The sequence below is a fragment of the Ranitomeya variabilis genome, chromosome 4 (assembly GCF_051348905.1).
Source record: "Ranitomeya variabilis isolate aRanVar5 chromosome 4, aRanVar5.hap1, whole genome shotgun sequence".
Classification (NCBI taxonomy): domain Eukaryota; kingdom Metazoa; phylum Chordata; class Amphibia; order Anura; family Dendrobatidae; genus Ranitomeya; species Ranitomeya variabilis.
The window spans coordinates 677,835,703-677,857,281 of NC_135235.1; the positions used below are offsets into that span (position 1 = coordinate 677,835,703).

The 21,579-nt window shown below is 44.3% G+C and overlaps 3 protein-coding genes across 3 annotated transcripts in view; 1 reads left to right on the plus strand and 2 right to left on the minus strand.

Annotated features, from left to right (window-relative positions):
- The window catches only part of LOC143766335 (uncharacterized), a 569,027-nt gene that overhangs the window by 49,613 nt on the left and 497,835 nt on the right, over nt 1-21,579 (minus strand).
- LOC143766378 (uncharacterized) overlaps nt 2,147-21,579 on the plus strand; it is a 400,099-nt gene continuing 380,666 nt past the window's right edge. Inside the window, exon 1 of the mRNA XM_077254026.1 lies at nt 2,147-2,742. Within this exon, the coding sequence (XP_077110141.1) occupies nt 2,515-2,742 (228 nt within the window). The 5' untranslated portion in view covers nt 2,147-2,514. The remainder of the gene's footprint in view (nt 2,743-21,579) is intronic.
- On the minus strand, nt 14,534-17,417 carry LOC143766363 (uncharacterized). Of its 2 annotated transcripts, XM_077254004.1 has the most exons (7): nt 16,868-17,417; nt 16,647-16,796; nt 16,483-16,557; nt 16,289-16,375; nt 15,974-16,190; nt 15,721-15,880; nt 14,534-15,609 (listed from the first exon to the last, which is right to left on the minus strand). In XM_077254004.1, exons 2-7 carry the CDS (start codon nt 16,689-16,691, stop codon nt 14,610-14,612), a joined length of 1,584 nt encoding a protein of 527 aa, XP_077110119.1. In that variant the 5' UTR covers nt 16,692-16,796; nt 16,868-17,417; the 3' UTR covers nt 14,534-14,609. The 2 variants fall into 2 exon arrangements, with proteins under 2 accessions (XP_077110119.1, XP_077110118.1); XM_077254003.1 differs by having other exon boundaries at nt 16,647-17,417.

The window sequence follows — 21,579 nt, forward strand, 5'->3', positions numbered from 1 at the left end:
TTCCGCACCCTGCGTCTCTGCTCCCGTTCCGCACCCTGCGTCTCTGCTCCCGTTCCGCACCCTGCGTCTCTGCTCCCGTTCCGCACCCTGCGTCTCTGCTCCCGTTCCGCACCCTGCGTCTCTGCTCCCGTTCCGCACCCTGCGTCTCTGCTCCCGTTCCGCACCCTGCGTCTCTGCTCCCGTTCCGCACCCTGCGTCTCTGCTCCCGTTCCGCACCCTGCGTCTCTGCTCCCGTTCCGCACCCTGCGTCTCTGCTCCCGTTCCGCACCCTGCGTCTCTGCTCCCGTTCCGCACCCTGCGTCTCTGCTCCCGTTCCGCACCCTGCGTCTCTGCTCCCGTTCCGCACCTTGCAGCTCTGCTCCCGTTCCGCACCCTGTTGCTCTGCTCTGCTCCCGTTCCGCATTCTGCATCTCTGTCCCTCCAGTCTGAACTGGTCCCTACCTGATCCCATATCCCACTCGTACCTACCTTTGTTTCTGCCCTACCCGAAATGGTTACAGTTCCTCCAGTCTAAGCCGTGCCCGCCTGCCTGCCAGTGTGCCAGCTGTGCATGCCCGCTTGCCTGCCAGCTGCACCGTCTGCCTGCCAGCATGCCCCTCAGTACTTGCCCACACCTGTCATTAGTTTTCTGTTTCCCTGTGGGATCAGCTGCTACTGCCAGACACAACCCCTGGAGTGGTACCTGGCAGCTACTTGCCACACAAGCCTGACCTCACCACTAGAGGCTCCAGTGAAGACCAAGGTAGCTGCTTAGTCACGCCTCTCCAGGGTAGTCTGGTTTGTAGCACAGTGGGGCCACAATCTTCGTTTCTGCCATCCAGTCTGGACGGGAGCATTACATACGCTGTTTATGAACTGTGGAAATAGTCACTAAGGAAACATGTATTACTCTCATAGGACAGTGTCCCTTTCTTGGGCCCCCCCATACAGTATACTGTTCCCACAGTACCACCATCCTAAATTTTATTTTGTAACATTTTAACATCTGTGTCTTTGGTGTTTTTCATGTAATATATGGAAGCCTAAGGGAAAATGCCCCAAAAGAACATTTTCTGAGGGGAAAAAAAACAAATGCACATGGAGATCTTGACATCAAATATCTCCTGTCTTGTTGTTCTTACAAACAAGCTTTTATAAAAGCTTCAACCTTCTGTGTGTGAATCAGACCTGAGATCTAACGTGATAGAAGATTACAGTGTGGGGAAGACTGGAAACCTTCATATAGACGGCCGGTGGTGATGGAGTCAGTGACGGACTGTGGCCAAATATGTTTCTAGAGCCGTAGTAGAAGATGAAGATGTCGTCCTCATCATGAAGTAGTTATTTCTCATGTCACGTGTAATGAATATCTCCTGCAGTATTGCTAATGCCGATTCCAGTGTCGGTAAATGAGACGAGAATTAGCGTTATGGAAGATGAGTCTATGAGGAACGTATTCAGCTGCCGACTCCGAGGAAGAAACTGCTTGTTGTCTGTGGCCTAAAATATATAGATTTTATTAGTAGATGTCAGGGGAAAAATACAGAATGTTGTAAAATAATAAAAATACCATTGCTGCTTGGGTCACCTGCCAGTCTCTATATTTCTTGGTCAGTTCCAACAAACTTGTGATTCCTACAGGTAACTGGTTGCCGAAGCAGTGAGTAACATAGCCAGTGATTGGGGGCACGGATGAGATGTCTTAGGGTACTGTCACACACTGCAATTTTGATCGCTACGACGGTACGATCCGTGACGTTCTAGCGATATCCATACGATATCGCTGTGTCTGACATGCAGCAGCGATCAGGGATCCTGCTGAGAATCGTACGTCGTAGCAGATCGTTTGAAACTTTCTTTCGTCGCTGGATCTCCCGCTGTCATCGCTGGATCGTTGTGTGTGACAGCGATCCAGCGATGCGTTCGCTTGTAACCAGGGTAAATATCGGGTTACTAAGCGCAGGGCCGCGCTTAGTAACCCGATGTTTACCGTGGTTACCAGCGTAAAAGTAAAAAAAAACAAACAGTACATACTCACCATCTGATGTCTGTCAGGTCCCTTGCAGTCTGCTTCCCGCTCTGACTGTGAGCGCCGGCCGGAAAGTGAGAGCAGATCACAGCGGGTCACCGCTGTGATCTGCTCTCACTGTACGGCTGCACTCAGTCAGAGAGGGAAGCAGACGGCAAGGGACCTGACAGACATCAGATGGTGAGTATGTACTGTTTGTTTTTTTTTACTTTTACGCTGGTAACCACGGTAAACATCGGGTTACTAAGCGCGGCCCTGCGCTTAGTAACCCGATGTTTACCCTGGTTACCAGCGAACCTCGGCATCGCTCCAGCGCCGTGATTGCAAAGTGTGACCGCAGTCTACGACGCTGGAGCGATACTCAGACGACGCTGCGACGTCACGGATCGTGCCGTCGTAGCGACGAAAATTGCACGGTGTGACAGTACCCTAAGTCAGCAATTCAATTTATCTTCCAGTCTAAACAAGATTAGAGAATACAACATATACATGTTAGATCTCCTCATATGTTTCCCTTATTATCTCCAGTAATTGTATTATTACACAGGATTTTTCTGATGTTGCATCTGCTCATCTTTTCAATTGGGTCTCTACAACATCAGATCCTCTCAGTGGACATCTTCTATATTAAGAATTTTTTTCTGAATTACCCATCAAGGATGGATATGGACAAAGACAAGATGGAGAGGATATTACACCTCACCCTAGAGATCCTCTTCCGGCTTACTGGAGAGGTGAGAGATTCTAATGATGTCACATTACATCATTCTTATCTATGGGAATAACAGATGAACAGAACTGGAGAGGTGAGGACTCTGGGAATGTCTGTAGTGAGATTTATTAATGTGTCTCTCCATAACCAGGATTACACAGTAGTGAAGAAGACCTCTAGTGAGCGCTGGCAGGACCCTGTGTCTGAGGGATGGGGAAAACCCCTGAGCCCAATCACGGGGCCTCCACCTCACCCCCTGATACATGAGGACATCAATGACCAGAAGATCCTAGATCTCACCTACAAGATGATTGAGCTGCTGACTGGAGAGGTGACACTGCTGGGAATGCTGGGACATTATTCAGTAATGCTAGGAAGGGATCAGGGGATGACGGTATCATTGTATGTGTCAGGTTCCTATAAGGTGTCAGGATGTCGCCATCTATTTCTCCATGGAGGAGTGGGAGTATTTAGAAGGACACAAAGATCTGTACAAGGACATCATGATGATGGAGGTTCCCCAGCCCCTCACAGCACCAGGTAATAGACCGGACCAAATACACAAGGCCTATAATTATCTGTATGTAAAGAATGAACTCAGTCCCTGTATGTGTTTCCTCCAGATCTATCCAGTAAGAGGACAACACCAGAGAGATGTCCTCTTCTTCCACAGGATTGTAAACAAGAAGATCCCAATGTTCCTCAGGATCATCAGGTAGATGGAGAGAAGGTGTCATGAGATCTCCCCTATGATGTGTAGACGGCTGTGAAGGTCTTGTGCTCAGTCTTGTTTTATCCACCAGGATTATATGTTTTATACTTGTGAATGGTAATGAGAACAGTGGAGATGGCAGGATTAAAGCTGATCATTAGTGATGAGCGAGTATACTCATTGCTCGGGTTTTCCCAAGCATGCTTGGGTGGTCTCCGAGTATTTGTATCTGCTCGGAGATTTAGTTTTCATCACCTCAGCTGCATGATTTACAGCTGATAGACAGCTTGAATACATGTGGGGATTCCCTAGCAACCAGGCAACCCCCACATGTACTCAGCCTGGCTAGCAGCCGTAAATCATGCAGCTGCGTCAACAAAAACTAAATCTCCGAGCAGTTACAAATACTCGGAGATCATCCGAGCGTGCTCGGGAAAACCCGAGCAACGAGTACACTCGCTCATCACTACTGATCAATAGATGTGACTTCTCCATCCGTCGGTGACTTTTACAATATTTGTTTCAGGGTGAAGATCTGACCCATATTAATACTACTGAGACGTATGTGAGGGGTGATGAGTGGTGTAAAGAGGAGATTCCTACATATGACTACCCAGGTGAGTAGTGACCACTAAATGCAGAGAAGTCACAGATTCTTCTCAGTCACCGGCTGTGGCTGCTTTATCGGTGGTGCAGTCCGGCCGTATTACACTCGTGTGATCACCATTTTGCCTGTAAACCACAACATTCTCCTCCACCCAAAACTGTTCAAATGACTTTGGGTATTGAAAGCCCTTTTCTATAGAACTTACAACCTGGAAGATCCACCTATCCCTGGGATTAGGAGACGCTGAACGTTACCTGCCCAGATCTGTAAACTACAAAGTAAAATGACAGAGATCATATAAAAAAGAGGTGCAACAAAGACCAATGAGAAAAAAATAATCGTATTAATACAAAATTTTATTAGAGATAAATTACATTGTAAAACAGCTGAATCGGGCAATGGCGCATAAAATGAAAGTAGTACGCAGAACCTAATAAAGGTACATTAGGAATAACACTGAAAAAAATGCCCAAAGGAAGATTCCTTTAAGAGTTATCTGAACTAGCTCAAACACATAAAATGAATATATGTCATAAAAAGCACCTTAAGAAGTAGCATATGTGACCGAGTAAAGTGACAAACAAATATTGTTACTAAAGGTCAATACTGAAGCAATGGAAATGTGTAAACATATACACAGTGAGGTGTTAATAAAATAAAAATCAATACAAAGGCAAGTTAATGTGTAAACATATAGAAATAAAGTGCTGATGTGCATAAACAAGTATATGACCGAAGGTATAAGCACAAAGTGTATGGTGAATAAAATAAGGTGCAAGATTATAGAGCATCAAAAAGTAAGAGGGGCATTTATTACCGGTAGTAGACGTGCAGCCAGGTCCCCAATACTGAAGCCATTGCTTCAGTATTGATCTTTAATAACAATATTTTTTTTTGTCACTTTACTCTGTCACATATATTACATCTTAAGGTGTTTTTATGACATATATTTGTTTTATGTGTTAGAGCTAGTTCAAATAACTCTTTAAATGAATCTTCCTTTTGGCATTTTTGGTAGTGTTATTCAGTAAGTCAGTAAATGGGACGGGGTCACAAAAGGAAACAAATATTACAAGCCAGGAGCTGAGCACAGAGGACTGAACCAGAGAAGAACAAGACTGTATCTGGCAGCTTCCGACAATATGGTTTGAGCTTTAGTAGGGTATGATGCTTTCCAATTGGCTAAAGCAAGGAGCATATTACTTCAGTTGGACAGCACACACACCCAAACTGGTAGACTGGATGATACCACTAGTCGCAGGCACCTTAATTTTAGTGGCTGGACAGAGTCTGCGCTGCACCAGAGCTTCTGGTTCCAATGTCTCTTCCATTACCAGAGCCACCTGCAGAATGAATAAGGTGGCGCCTGGTAACAGAAGGAGCAGATCCCAGAGGAGATGGGACACATCATTTGCAGATGCACTAATATGACAAAATGGCGGAAAACCAGAGCAGTCAAAATCCCCACATAAAGCAATGTGGATTGGGCACACTATAAGGCTCAGAAGCGAAAGGGAGATTTCATTTTTGGGAGAGCGGATTTTGCTGGATTGGTTTATGGAAGCCAGTGACGGATTATTACGTCATCGCGATCGCCCTTGCACACGGGGGTGCGGGTGCGATCACCACCAGGTGTCAGCTGATTATGACAGCTGTCTGACTGCTCCTGACACTTTAACCTCCGAAATGCTGTGATCGAACATGATTGCAGCATTCCGGGAGCCGGCAGAGTGCTGACAGCCCCTCTGCCTTTGGATCTGAGACCCCACGGATTGACGCAGAGTCACGATCGTTGCCATGTTGACCCGATGTCATCATGACGACATCGGGGTCATCAGACCTAGGAAACGTGCTGATCATGCCAAGTGCAAGATGAGCAAGTTTGTCTGTCAGTGCAGAGCTGATAGTTTCTACATCATGGGGATGCTGCTGCATCCCCATGCTATAGAAGCAATCAGCCTGCAAAAAATGATAGGCCCATAGTGGGACAAAGTAAAATTAAACTTATTTATTTTTTAAATAATTGTAAAAATATTAAAACAAAAAATAATCCAAAAATCAAAAGATATTTTATCTCTAAATAAATATTTCAATGAAAAAAAAAAACAAAAAACAATAAAAGTACACATATTTGGTATTGACGCGTCCGCAACAATCCGATCTATAAAACTGTCCCACTAGTTTAATTAAAATTAATAAAAACAAGGCAAAAATAATGCTTTAAAATCATACCGCCGAACAAAAAGTGGAATAAAACGATATAAAAAAGACGGATATACCGTAAATAAACATGGTGCTGCTGAAAACTTCATTTTGTCCGCAAAAAACAAGCCACGATTCTGTTCCATCAGCGGAAAAATAAAAAGTTATAGCTCTCAGAATAAAGCGATGCAAAAATAAATATTTTTTCTATAAAACAGTTTTTATTGTATAAAAGCAACCAAACATAAAAAAGAGATATGAGGTATTGCTGTAATCATCCTGACCTGAAGAATAAAACTGCCTTATCAATTTTACCACACACGGCATTGAATTGCTGGTTTTTGTTCATTCTGCCTCCCAAAAATTGGAATGGAAAGCAATAAATAAATGTGGGCCCGAAAATGGTACTAATAAAAATGTCAACTCGCCTCTCAAAAAACAAGACCTCACATGAATCTGTGGGCCAAAATATGGAAAAATTATAGCTCTCAAAATGTGGTGATACAAAAACAATTTTTTGCAATAAAGAGTCTTTTATTGTGTGACAACAGCCAAACCTAAAAACCCAATATAAATCTAAAATCGCACCGACCCGAAGAATAAAGTCACCTAGTCACTTATACTGCACCAAGAACGGCGTAAAAATAAATTAAGCCAATTCTTCCCCCTAAGTTGATTTTTTTTCATTCTACCTCCCAAAGAATGCAGTAAGGCTCGGCGCACATGTATCCTGCGCTCTGCGTTGAGCGCTTACACTGGGGTTTCTGTGTAAATATCTGAAATACATGAATCAGACGAAACCCCAGGGAAAGATTCCCTATAATGAGGCAGATGGAGGCACTGTGGACGCCGTCTGGCCTGTGATCTGGCAGTGTCCATCTTTTTAGGATTGCATAAAACGGACGTTGGCCACAGTTTTGTGCACTTTTCAAAAGAAGAACACAGCTGAACAGAGGCCAGACGGAGTCCAGAGTAATTCTGCTGCCTCATTAGAGTGAATGGAGCCCTCAGGGGTTTCATCTGAATCACGTCACTCAGAGATTTAGATGGAAACCCCAAAGTAAGTGGTCCACAAAGAGACCGGGTAAGTGTGATCCTAAACATTATGTTAATGTTCCCAATTAAAGCTTCAACTCAATCCACAAAAAAACAAGTCCCCACTCAGGTCTGTCATCTGTTAACGGAAATACAGGGGGCTTCCACCTTGCTGGTAGCACAAAGACTCTGAAAAAGTAAAATGTCTCCTTACCCGCCAAAAGAAATTCAGCAAATTTTCCGCTCCCAAATCCAAATGCCCCTCTCCCTTCTGAGCCCCACAGTGTACCTAAACCACATATTGCGTCCACGTTTGGCATTTCTGAAGCGATGAGAGCACGCCTAACTTACGGGTGCATGCCTCCAGAATCACAGGCTGGGCATAATGTACTGATGACTGCAACATACTGGTCACTACAGCGTACTGGTCACTACAACGGCAGTTTGCAATTTTCACTCTGCAACATTCATTGCTGCTTGTTTCTGGAAAATACCTATGGAGTCAAAATCGTCACTACACCTGTAGATATATTCCCAAAGGGGTATAGTTCCCAAATGGGGTCACTTGAGGGGAGATTTTGCTCTTCTAGCAATTAGGGGCTCTGTATATGGAGTCCTCAAACAAGGGACAAAAAAAGCAGCCCTGCCACACAAATCCCACCAGCCCACATATTATAGATCGTACCATCCCCCATCAGTGAATTTTTATTTACTTACTCCATAGTTTCGTTTTCTTTCAGCGCTGGAGTGGCACTTCAAGTATTAGCCCCCTAACCCCAGTGATATTCTCACCCTCCAGTGTCTTCCCCGCTTTTCAGCACAACTCCGGTCCCACGGCACCATTTTGTAAGCTGACAGCTGTAAGTCAGAAGTTACATCACAAGCTCTCAATTCAAGGTTATGAGCGCCAGGAGGAGGCCAGGACAAGGTTCTCATAGACTTGCTCTGAAAAGTGACCTCTGCGCCACTCCATGAAAGACTAGAGCTGCCAGCAGGTCACTTTTCACAGGAGACGAACCGGAGCAATGCTGGAGACCAATGAAGGCAGCGGAAGGTGAGTGTGAGACGGAGCAGCGGAGTTCCAATCAAAGTACCACTCCTGCCGTACAATAAAAAAAAATGGTGGAGTGGTGCTTTTAAATGAGTTATTTGAGGAGCCACATGTGAATGGTGCCGCAGTGCGCAGAATCATCCACAGCTCTAGTTACATGATGCTCTTCAGAGTTCCGGTTCTCAAGATTATGGGGATCCCAGCAATTGGCAAGTAAGCCCATATCCCGAGGAGAGGAGATTACTTGGGGTAACCTATTTAAACAGGTTTTCCCAAGATTTAGTTTTGTTTGGCCATAGGAATATAAAAAACAAACCAATAATGACAATCCAGAAGTGCAATGAAGCCTCTCTGACAACAAGACAGGAGAAGTAATAAGGCCCTGCTCACACGGCCAGTATTTTACCTCAGGATTTGTAAACCACAACCAGAAGTGGGTGATAAATACAGAAGTGGTGACATGTCTCTCTATAATACTTTTCTTCTCACTGTTCCACTCCTGGTTTTGGCTACAAATAAATGTAAAATACTGAATGTGTTAACGTGGCCTTAATACAAATACTGAGAATTACACCCAGTGTACAGGACAGGAGAAGTGGTACTGTGCAGAGTGTGCGTCTGTGTGTTGGCTCCACACTATTTACTACATGTGTGTACTGTACCAATACGTGGACTATATTGTAGTATATCTTGTGGAACTGTGATATACAGGTCCTTCTCAAAAAATTAGCATATAGTGTTAAATTTCATTATTTACCATAATGTAATGATTACAATTAAACTTTCATATATTATAGATTCATTATCCACCAACTGAAATTTGTCAGGTCTTTTATTGTTTTAATACTGATGATTTTGGCATACAACTCCTGATAACCCAAAAAACCTGTCTCAATAAATTAGCATATTTCACCCGTCCAATCAAATAAAAGTGTTTTTTAATAACAAACAAAAAAACCATCAAATAATAATGTTCAGTTATGCACTCAATACTTGGTCGGGAATCCTTTGGCAGAAATGACTGCTTCAATGCGGCGTGGCATGGAGGCAATCAGCCTGTGACACTGCTGAGATGTTATGGAGGCCCAGGATGCTTCAATAGCAGCCTTAAGCTCATCCAGAGTGTTGGGTCTTGCGTCTCTCAACTTTCTCTTCACAATATCCCACAGATTCTCTATGGGGTTCAGGTCAGGAGAGTTGGCAGGCCAATTGAGCACAGTAATACCATGGTCAGTAAACCATTTACCAGTGGTTTTGGCACTGTGAGCAGGTGCCAGGAAGCATGAAGTGCTCCAAAATCTCCTGATAGCTAGCTGCATTGACCCTGCCCTTGATGAAACACAGTGGACCAACACCAACAGCTGACATGGCACCCCACGCCACTGACTGTGGGTACTTGACACTGGACTTCAGGCATTTTGGCATTTCCTTCTCCCCAGTCTTCCTCCAGACTCTGGCACCTTGATTTCTGAATGACATGCAAAATTTGCTTTCATCAGAAAAAAGTACTTGGGACCACTTAGCAACAGTCCAGTGCTGCTTCTCTGTAGCCCAGGTCAGGCGCTTCTGCCGCTGTGTATGGTTCAAAAGTGGCTTTACCTGGGGAATGCGGCACCTGTAGCCCATTTCCTGCACACGCCTGTGCACGGTGGCTCTGGATGTTTCCACACCAGACTCAGTCCACTGCTTCCTCAGGTTCCCCAAGGTCTGGAATCGGTCCTTCTCCACAATCTTCCTCAGGGTCCGGTCACCTCTTCTCGTTGTACAGTGTTTTCTGCCACATTGTTTCCTTCCAACAGACTTACCATTGAGGTGCCTTGATACAGCACTCTGGGAACAGCCTATTTGTTGAGAAATTTCTTTCTGGGTCTTACCCTCTTGCTTGAGGGTGTCAATGATGGCCTTCTTGACATCTGTCAGGTCGCTAGTCTTACCCATGATGGGGGTTTTGAGTAATGAACCAGGCAGGGAGTTTTTAAAAGCCTCAGGTATCTTTTGCATGTGTTTAGAGTTAATTAGTTGATTCAGAAGATTAGGGTAATAGGTCGTTTAGAGAACCTTTTCTTGATATGCTAATTTATTGAGACAGGTTTTTTGGGTTATCAGGAGTTGTAGGCCAAAATCATCAGTATTAAAACAATAAAAGACCTGACAAATTTTAGTTGGTGGATAATGAATCTATAATATATGAAAGTTTAATTGTAATCATTACATTATGGTAAATAATGAAATTTAACACTATATGCTAATTTTTTGAGAAGGACCTGTAGTTATTTAGTGGGCGCTGCGCCTGTGAATATAATATGTAGTGGGGCGTCCACATCATATACAGAGCTCCACACTATATACTGTGTTATAAAGCACGGTATGGAGCGGTGTGTATAGTATATAGTGTAGAGATGTGCCTGTATATAATATAGAGTCCACACCATCTAATATACACAGCACCATATTATATACACGTATCCACACTATAAATATACACAGCACTTTACTAAATACTATATATGCAAGTCCTCGCTATATACTTAAAGGGAACCTGTCAGCAGGATTGTGCACAGTAACCTACAGAGAGTGTCAGGTCGGCGCCGTTATACTGATTTACTATGATTCCATGGTTGATGAAATCCGTCGTGTTTGTTGTTCAATCTTTTTTTTTTTTTTTTTTTTTTTTAGTTAATGATATGCTCATGCTCTGAGGCAGCCTGTGGGGGAGGGCTTCTTGCGATATGCACGCTGCACATTCCGTCCCCCCGGTGATGCTGCCTGAAAAATTAAAAGGGCCGGCAGCCGGAAAACGGGCTGGCGGTCCCGAAAAGGTGGCACACTGCGGCCCACTGGGCAAATGCCCGGCAAGGCAGATTAGGAATTCGGGCCTGCCGCAAAATGTACTAGAAAAATCTGCACTCCAGGAGACAAATGGCTCTGTTCCTCCCGAGTCTGTACGGCTAAGCAGTATTGTACAGCCACGTATGGGGTATTGCCATGTTCAGTAGAAATTGTCGGACAAATTTTGGTGCCATTTTTACCCACTTCTTGTGTGAAAATGTAAAATATGGGGTTTTGCTGACACCTCATGCGCTCATGGCAGCTGCAAACCATAACAGTAAAATCTGGCGCTCTTGCCTTCTGAGCTTTGCACTGTGCCTGAAAAATATATTCCCGATTACATTAAGCATATTGGTGCACTCAGGAAAAAATTAACCTCAGTTTGTTGTAAAAAAAATGTCCTATTAGCCACTAGAAAAATTAAAAACTTGGGGCAAAAACAACATTTTAGTAGTAAAAATGTAATTTATTCTTTCTTCACTGCTCAGTGGTATAAAACTCTGTGAGGCACATGTAGTGTCAATACGATTACTGCACCCCTAGATGAATTCATTGGGGAGTGTAGTTTGTAAAATGAGTTCACATACACCGTGTTCCAAATTATTATGCAAATGACATTTTTCTCAGATTTTCCTAAATGGTCAGTGCAAATGACAGTCAGTCTAATAAAAGTCATCACCCGTTAGATTATGTGCCAATAGCAAGGTAGGACTGTAGTTAAATAAAAAATAACTTTTAATTCACTCAATTAAAAGAGCCTAAGGCTAGTTTCACACTAGCGTTAACTGCATTACGTCGCAAATCCGTTTTTTGGCCGAAAAAACGGATGCGTCAAAAAAGTGAAAAACGGTGACAAACGTATGCCACGCATCCAGCATTTCGACGGATCCGTCGCAAATCCGCTAAACGTTTCCGTCGAAAATACTGGATGCGTTGCATACGTTGTATCCGTTTTACCATCCGTTGTATCCGTTTTTCCGACGGATCCGTTTTTAAAAGGGGAGGCTCCCAAAATTTGATTGGCTACTGGAAAATTTGAAAAACTATATAGTACTGTATTTACAGCCCATCTTTGTGGGTTTTAGTTTTGTGGCAGCGATGGAAGGTGTTCTTGGGAGGATTGCTAGTTTGGTTACCGACGTTATCTTTGAGACAAATCGCCTGGATATCATAGTGCGGGAGAAGGAGGCGGCAGCGGAAAGGCGTAGGATGCTTCTGCAGCAACGGAGACGAAGACGAATGTGGATTCATCCGATTAATCAACTACGGATGACCCGGGGTGTCCAGTCCACTCTGTACCTGGAGTTGCGGCACAATCCACACAAATTCCACAACTACGTGCGGATGAGGATTGAACATTTTGATTTTTTGCTTGCAAAACTGGAGGATGTCATCCGAAGACAGGATACAAGGATGAGGCTTGCCATCACACCGGCGGAGCGGCTGATGGTGACCCTGCGGTAAGCCTCTTTTTTTTATTTCATTGCTGATATTGAATGTTATATTACATGCTGCAGAAAATACTGCGCTGGCATATTGCGCACTATTTTCTGCAGCATGTAGTTTTGGTTTTCTTGGCGGACATTCAACTGCTTTATTTAAATGTCATTGCTGATATTGAATGTTAACAGACTGCAGAAAATACTGTGCTGAAATATTGCGTTGCATTTTCTGCAGTTTTTTTTTTTTTTGGTTTTTTTGGGTTTGATGACATGCAACTGCTTTTTTCCTGTCATTGGTCATTTTGAATGTTATATTACATGCTGCAGACAATACTGCGCTGACATATTGCGCACTATTTTCTGCAGCATGTAGTTTGTGTTTTCTTGGCGGACATTCAACTGCTTTATTTAAATGTCATTGCTCATATTGAATGTTAGATAACAGACTGCAGAAAATACTGCGCTGAAATATTGCGTTGCATTTTCTGCATTTTTTTTTTTTTTGGGTTTTTTGGGTTTGATGACATGCAACTGCTTTTTTCCTGTCATTGGTCATTTTGAATGTTATATTACATGCTGCAGACAATACTGCGCTGACATATTGCGCACTATTTTCTGCAGCATGTAATTTGGGTTTTCTTGGCGGACATTCCACTGTTTTTTTACACCGGATTCATGCTGGTTTTATTGGGTCTCCTGTCATTTTAAAAAAAATTAACAGTGCCATATTATAAAAAATTGCACAGACAAACAATTTTTAACATTTTTTTTTTTTTTTTTTTTATAAAGTTTCCTAGCTACGGGTGAATCTATGACTTCGCTCCATTATCAGTTCAGGCTGGGCATTTCAACTATCTCTGGAATAGTGAAGGACACATGTCGGGCTGTTTGGACCACTTTGCAACCAGAGTATATCCCCCAACCATCCACGGAAATCTGGTTGCGAAGTGCTGAAGAGTTTCAGCAAATTTGCAATTTCCCTAATTGTGTGGGTGCAGTTGACGGGAAACACATAAGGATTGCGAAACCGGCAGGAACAGGATCGGAGTATTATAATTATAAGAAGTATTTCTCCATCGTCCTTATGGCTATTGCAGACGCCAACTGCAGGTTCCTTGCCGTGGACATTGGAGCGTATGGACGGTCCAATGATTCGCAAGTGTTTAAAAACTCTCCGATGGGTCGTTGCCTTTATGGAGAGAGCTACGATTTCCCGCCAGCCAGACCACTGCCAGGAACAAATGACCCAGCCCTGGAATATGTCTTTGTAGGTGATGAAGCCTTTCAACTGTCGCTGCACCTACTGAAACCGTACAGTAGCCGGAACTTAAACCATACCAAGCGGGTCTTTAATTACCGGCTTACTAGAGCACGAAGAGTAGTGGAGTGTTCCTTTGGCATATTGACGGCGAAGTGGCGAGTTCTGCTGACGGCTATCAAGCTGAAAACAACAACTATAGACGAGGTAGTTAAAGCCTGTGTGGTGCTCCACAACTTTGTCCTGTCAAAGGAGCCCGTTTCTTTGGATGATGAAGAGTTGGAGACCACCTTGTGGGACTACCGCAGCAGCTCGGTTCGCTCTACAAGTTCAGTTACAAGGATGAGGGACCAGTTTGCCGATTATTTTGTCTCACCTGTCGGGCGGATCCCGTGGCAAGACATGATTGTGTAACCTGTTTCCCATGTGTAACCTGTTTCCCATGTGTTTTGGTTATGTAAAAAAAGTGTTTCTGCCCCCCCCCCCAAAAAAAAGGCCCAAAAGCGTGGTTTTCTTGCTAGTAAAACCATTATGTTATACCCTTTACATGTCTGGTGTTTGTTTTTATTAAACCTTTTTTTATTATATTACCTTAATAAATCCACACACACACAAAGAGTAGAATTGTAATCAGAAATTTATTTTAACTCTTTTTTTTTTTTTTTTTTTTTGTTTTGCCAAAAAAATATATATATATTTTCCAACATTTTTATAGAAAAATTAGAACATTTTTTAGAATCTTATTTACACACTTTACAAATTTTCAAAGTGTTGGGTGGAGATATGAGAGGAGGATGTGCCGGAAGGTTGGACCACGTCGATAGGTGGGGAAACCCTACTTGTTTGGGGTGCAGTGGAAGTGGGGGTTAAACCAAGAGGCTGACCAGAGGGGGGTGGTGTTGGGGTAGGTGGAAGAGAAAAGTTCAGTAAGGAAAACATTGGGGAAGTAATTTGGTCTAGGGGCCGGGATTGTTGTGGGGACTGGGTCGGGTATTGTGACTGGGTAGGGTAGTGGGAGTGGCGTGGGGTTTGGTAATGGTGCTGGTGTGGGGATTGGAGCTGGGTTTGGTAATGCTGCTGGTGTGGGTATTGGGGCTGGGTTTGGTAATGGGGGGTATGGTGTGGAATTGGAGTGGAGGTGTGGTGAGGTGTGTGGGTCGATTCATTAATGGCCTGCAGTGCAGCATTATGGCAGGTATTCATTACCCGCATCTGTTGCTCAAAAGAAAGCTTCTCCATGCTCATGAGCATGGATTGGAAAAAAAGGTTGGCCGGATCGGGACTTACAGCTGAATGCAGCCTATCCAAGCGACTGCTGGTTTCCTGGCTTGTTTCACTGATGCGTGATTGCACCATGTTGAAACCAGCAGTCACTTGCTCTCCCAAAATTTTGAAAGAGCCTTGGAAGGATGCATTCAGGTGTAAGAACTCAGGAGCATAGCTCCTTTCCTGACCCCTCTGGCGCTGCCGCCACGAACCTAATGGTGGTGTCGAGGTGGCAGGATCAGAGGGGTGGGGTAAAGGGAACGCTAACTGTTCAGCATCAGATGCGAGCAATGAAGCCTGCAATAATGCTCCACTGCTTGGGGCGGATGAAGTGGAGGGGACAGAGGGGTCAGAGGAGAGGACAGAGGGGTCAGAGGAGGGGACAGAGGTGTGGGGCCTACCGACGTGGCCCTCAGTGGCGGACTCAGGAGGGATCGCTTCAGAGGGCGCAGAGGAAGATGCAGGCGCCCGGTGGCTGGAGAAGGTGCTGTGAAAGAAAAAACAAAAGAAATTAATACATTGGAATGAAAAAGCCCTGACTGAAAGCAAACTAAGTAGACAGGTTAACATGGTTATAATTGGGCTGTAGAATACTTACACTCTGCTCAGCATTGTTCGCCTCAGGAAGGAGAGGGCCTGGCCATATTTATATCTGCTCCTCTTCCTTCCTGCAGAGCCACTCGGGGCCTTCATCTCATCATTGAATTCCCTCTTAAAGCGATCCCTCAGTGACCGCCACCGCTTCCTAACCTTTCCAACTGTGAAGACAAGAATCAAAAGAAAAAACAAAAAATTGGTAAATGCAATACATTACAGTCAGCTCAAAACATCACTGGAAAGTGAATACTTACCTAGTTTGCTCTGCTGCTGAGGATGAAGGCTCTCCCGCCTTGGAAACAGGGTGCGACACACTTCGTCCCAGAGCCGACGGGTGACACCGGTATCTGCATGCCTGCGGTCAGCCATGTTCCACAGCGGCTCCCGCTCACGAACCTCCTCGATGAGACAGTCTACATCAATGTCATCATCATCATCATCCTCCTCTTCTGCGGGAGCACGCTGTGAAGCCTGTGTCAAAAAAAAAAAAAAGGAAAACAAACAAATTAGTACACTGAAATACTAAAGTACCAATAGAATCCCCCTCCCCCCAAAAAAAAAAAACTCACTGATGGCCGACCGTGGCGACGAGTCCGCCGACTCTGGGACTGTCTGGGAGAGCCTTCAGCGGCAGCAGCAGGAGCAGCAGCAGCAGCCTGAAATGAAGGAAACAAATTCTCAGTTAAGGTAGGCAGGTGTTTAGTAATCTGTTTTGTGTATGGTGCAGTGTGATGTGCGAAGCAACTGTTTCACCACTACTTACACTTGGTTCCTCCTCCACTTGCATCTCTCCACCCGTCTCGCCCCCTTCTGACAGCTCCTCATCTGATTCAGCTTCCTGTTGAAACATAATGTATGCATGTAGTTATCCATAAAAATTTAATTTAAAGAAATTTAAAAAAAAAAAAAAATTTTGTGTTAACTTACCGATACACGCTGTTGCTGTGGAGGAGGGCTGTCAGAAGAGGACATCGTTTTGTGGTCCTGGTGGGCAGCGGCTGTGTCCTGGTGGGCAGTGGCTGTGTCCTGGTGGGCAGTGGCTGTGTCCTGGTGGGCAGCGGCTGTGTCCTGGTGGTTCTGTAAGTTAAAGACACACTTGCAATCTGCTCGACACATTGAAGTAGCAGATTGGGGTCTTCAAAACTTACTTCTAGCTCTTTAGCTGTGGTCCTGGTGGGCAGCGGCTGTGTCCTGGTGGGCAGTGGCTGTGTCCTGGTGGGCAGCGGCTGTGTCCTGGTGGGCAGCGGCTGTGTCCTGGTGGTTCTGTAAGTTAAAGACACACTTGCAATCTGCTCGACACATTGAAGTAGCAGATTGGGGTCTTCAAAACTTACTTCTAGCTCTTTAGCTGTGGTCCTGGTGGGCAGTGGCTGTGTCCTGGTGGGCAGCGGCTGTGTCCTGGTGGTTCTGTAAGTTAAAGACACACTTGCAATCTGCTCGACACATTGAAGTAGCAGATTGGGGTCTTCAAAACTTACTTCTAGCTCTTTAGCTGTGGTCCTGGTGGGCAGCGGCTGTGTCCTGGTGGGCAGTGGCTGTGTCCTGGTGGGCAGCGGCTGTGTCCTGGTGGGCAGCGGCTGTGTCCTGGTGGGCAGTGGCTGTGTCCTGGTGGGCAGCGGCTGTGTCCTGGTTTATCTGTTATATGTATAATGGATCTATAGTTAGACCACCCCCTGAACTAGGTAATGTTCAATGATAAACACCCTACTAAAATGATGTCAGAAATGTTCATACAGGTGAACACCAAAACCCCCCCAAAAAGTTGCACGTTATACCATTCATTTCCATGTCCCAAAAAACAAAATTTTTTAATGTTAACACCATGAAAAAATATATTTGACACATTTTATTTAAAATAAATAACCTCTCCCCCCCCAAAAAAAAAAAAAAAATACTTTACAGGTTAACCTTTATTAAAAAAAATGAGCCCTCAACCAACCCTGTATTGCATGTGTAACCATTGGTACATACACCAGTTTTAAATTTACCTTTATGAAATAATACTACGGACATTTTTTTAATAAACATTTTATTATAATTTTTTTTTTGCACTTTTTTTTTTAAAAATCACAAGGAGCTGACATGCTCTTTATTTTAAATACAAGTACTTCAACTGCAAATGGTTATAACTGTAATAAAAAAAAATTCAACACTTTTATTAAATAGAAAAACCCCACACTCACACATTCAAACCACAAGCTGCACACCGCTAGACTTTTTTAAAAAACACATCAGATTTAAAAAAAAAAAAAAAAAAATTAAACCACATGCTGCACAGACCACTATACAGTCAATACATCAGAAAAAGGCAAATAACCAATTATACAGCATGGACAAATGCACATGCCATCAACAAGACGTACCCAAAAAACATGCATGGTATGTGTCCACATTCAGGATCGCATCAGAATTTGGGCAGGATTTCCCATCAGTATTTGTAAGCCAAAACCAGGAGTGTAAAAATTAGGTAAAGTATAATACGAAAACAGGCACACTTTTGCTTTTATCACCCACTCCTGGTTTTGGCGTACAAATACTGATGGAAAATCCTGACCACATCCTGATGCAATCCTGCACATGGACACATACCCTCCCACATGAACAGGCATAAAATTGGCAAAGGCATAATATGGTGCAGGCACATGGTACAAAAGCACACAGCCGTCCAAAAATGCACACATACACATGCACGCACATAGCTTTATGCAAATACACATATGTACAACAAAGGCAGAAAGGTGAAACCAATCAGAAGACGCATACACACACACACATACAAAAGGCTGACAATCCTTTGGCTGAAGCAGCAGGTCTTCACAGTGGCTGGCATCATGGTGGATCTGGACTCTAGCATGGCACTGGCTGGTGCAGGACGATGGCAGGCCTCAGGTTCTCTTCAGGTTTTAAGCTCTTGCTGTAGTCAGTAGTACCTCATACACACAGAAATGCACAGGCACACAGATGCACACTAAAATTGCAATACTCACACTGGCTATGGTGGCTGGAGTCTTGTAGCAGGATGTCTGGAGTCTTGTGGCAGGATGGCTGGAGTCTTGTGGCAGGATGGCTGGAGTCTTGTGGCAGGCTGGCTGCAGTCTTGTGACAGGCTGGCTGGGGTCTTGTGCTTGGCTGGGGTCTTGTGGCAGGCTGGCTCTTGCTGGCAGGCTTCTTTGCTTCTCTGTGTCTTGCTGGCATATGTGGGGTTCAAGGCCCAGGCCAGGTTTATATAGATTTGGGGGTGTCTGGCCAATTGGCAACAAAATACTTCTTCTGAGCATGCTCAGTGTAAAAAAAACGTATTGCAGCGCTGCATTGCGTCGTACGACGTGTCCCGACGCATCCGTCGCTCATAGGCTTCCATTGCAGCCAACGACGTATGCCGCAGGATGCGTCGCGACACGTTTTTTAGGCGGAGACAAAAAACGTTACAATCTACGTTTTTTTGAGACGACGTGTCGCCAAATTTCGACGCATCCGTCGTAAAACGTACACGACGTATGCCAATCCGTCGCCATACGTCGCCAATACAAGTCTATGGGAAAAAAACGCATCCAGCAAAAAGTTTTGCTGGATGCGTTTTTTCTGAAAAAAGACGTTTTGAAACGTAATGCAGTTAACGCTAGTGTGAAAGTAGCCTTACAGACTCATAAAAACCACATGACAAACAACGTACATATACTAACTAATGCTCCCAGTGAGCTCTGCAAAAAGCTCCAGCACAGCACGGTGACAAATAGTGACACCTATTCCGATAGAAACTAACACTATACGAGAAGTTTCTTTTCTCACACAATCTGTATATAATGAGCCTTGTAACAGATCAGATCAAAAGGAGTCATTAATGATTGCTACTTATATATAGGAACAATCTCACCCGAGATATAGGTTGCTTCACAGCGTGTTGTGGTACGGATGTCCATGCGTATAAGGTGGCGCTCTACGTGCCCGTTCAAAACCTCACTCTTATGGATTTCATCCCACCGATTCTTTCTTCCTCCCTCATTCTGAATTCTCCCGACGCGTTTCTCGTGGCTCAATCATCAGGGGAGAAGCCACTTCAAAAAAATTTAGATGTGTGTCATCCGTCAGGCACACATAGGAGGGTCTCTAAAGACGTATTTAGTGCTTATCTGCATGAAACAACGCTACGTACTCCTCCTGGGGGTGGAGTCTCTCCTCCCCTCCGGACCGGAAGTGACGTTTGCGTGTCATTGTGTGCTTCACGCGGACATGATCCTCCTTGGGGCGCTCTTAACCAGGGATCATGTGATCGCTTGAAAACCGGAACCCGGGCGCTGGTGTGAGTGCGTCACGTGTGTAGTGTAAGTGGCGCGCTATATAAATGAAGGAGCCGCGCGCGGGTAAACGGACCCTCCTATGTGTGCCTGACGGATGACACACATCTAAAAAATTTTTTGAAGTGGCTTCTCCCCTGATGATCGCGTTTCTCGTGGCTCAATCATCAGGGGAGAAGCCACTTCAAAAAATTTTTTAGATGTGTGTCATCCGTCAGGCACACATAGGAGGGTCCGTTTACCCGCGCGCGGCTCCTTCATTTATATAGCGCGCCACTTACACTACACACGTGACGCACTCACACCAGCGCCCGGGTTCCGGTTTTCAAGCGATCACATGATCCCTGGTTAAGAGCGCCCCAAGGAGGATCATGTCCGCGTGAAGCACACAATGACACGCAAACGTCACTTCCGGTCCGGAGGGGAGGAGAGACTCCACCCCCAGGAGGAGTACGTAGCGTTGTTTCATGCAGATAAGCACTAAATACGTCTTTAGAGACCCTCCTATGTGTGCCTGACGGATGACACACATCTAAATTTTTTTGAAGTGGCTTCTCCCCTGATGATTGAGCCACGAGAAACGCGTCGGGAGAATTCAGAATGAGGGAGGAAGAAAGAATCGGTGGGATGAAATCCATAAGAGTGAGGTTTTGAACGGGCACGTAGAGCGCCACCTTATACGCATGGACATCCGTACCACAACACGCTGTGAAGCAACCTATATCTCGGGTGAGATTGTTCCTATATATAAGTAGCAATCATTAATGACTCCTTTTGATCTGATCTGTTACAAGGCTCATTATATACAGATTGTGTGAGAAAAGAAACTTCTCGTATAGTGTTAGTTTCTATCGGAATAGGTGTCACAATTTGTCACCGTGCTGTGCTGGAGCTTTTTGCAGAGCTCACTGGGAGCATTAGTTAGTATATGTACGTTGTTTGTCATGTGGTTTTTATGAGTCTGTTAGGCTCTTTTAATTGAGTGAATTAAAAGTTATTTTTTATTTAACTACAGTCCTACCTTGCTATTGGCACATTTATATTGATTGGTGGTATTATATTAGTGGACCCGTTAGATTATACATCGAATTTTATTGAAGAAACCTCTCAGTGATAACAGTATAATCTCCAAAATGAATAAAAACTCAAAATGCACTGTTCCAAATTATTAGGCACAGTAGAATTTCTAAACATTTGCTATGTTTTAAAGAACTGAAAATGCTCATTTGTGGAACTTGCAGCATTAGGAGGTCACATCCACTGAACAAAAAAGCTATTTAACTCCAAAACATCCTAACAGGCCAAGTTACATGTTAACATAGGACCCCTTCTTTGATATCACCTTCACAATTCTTGCATTCATTGAACTTGTGAGTTTTTGGAGAGTTTCTGCTTGTATTTATTTGCATGAAGTCAGAATAGCCTCCCAGAGCTGCTGTTTTGATGTGAACTGCCTCCCACCCTCATAGATCTTTTGCTTGATGATACTCCAAAGGTTCTCTATAGGGTTGAGGTCAGGGGAAGATGGTGGCCACACCATGAGTTTCTCCTTTTTTGCCCATAGC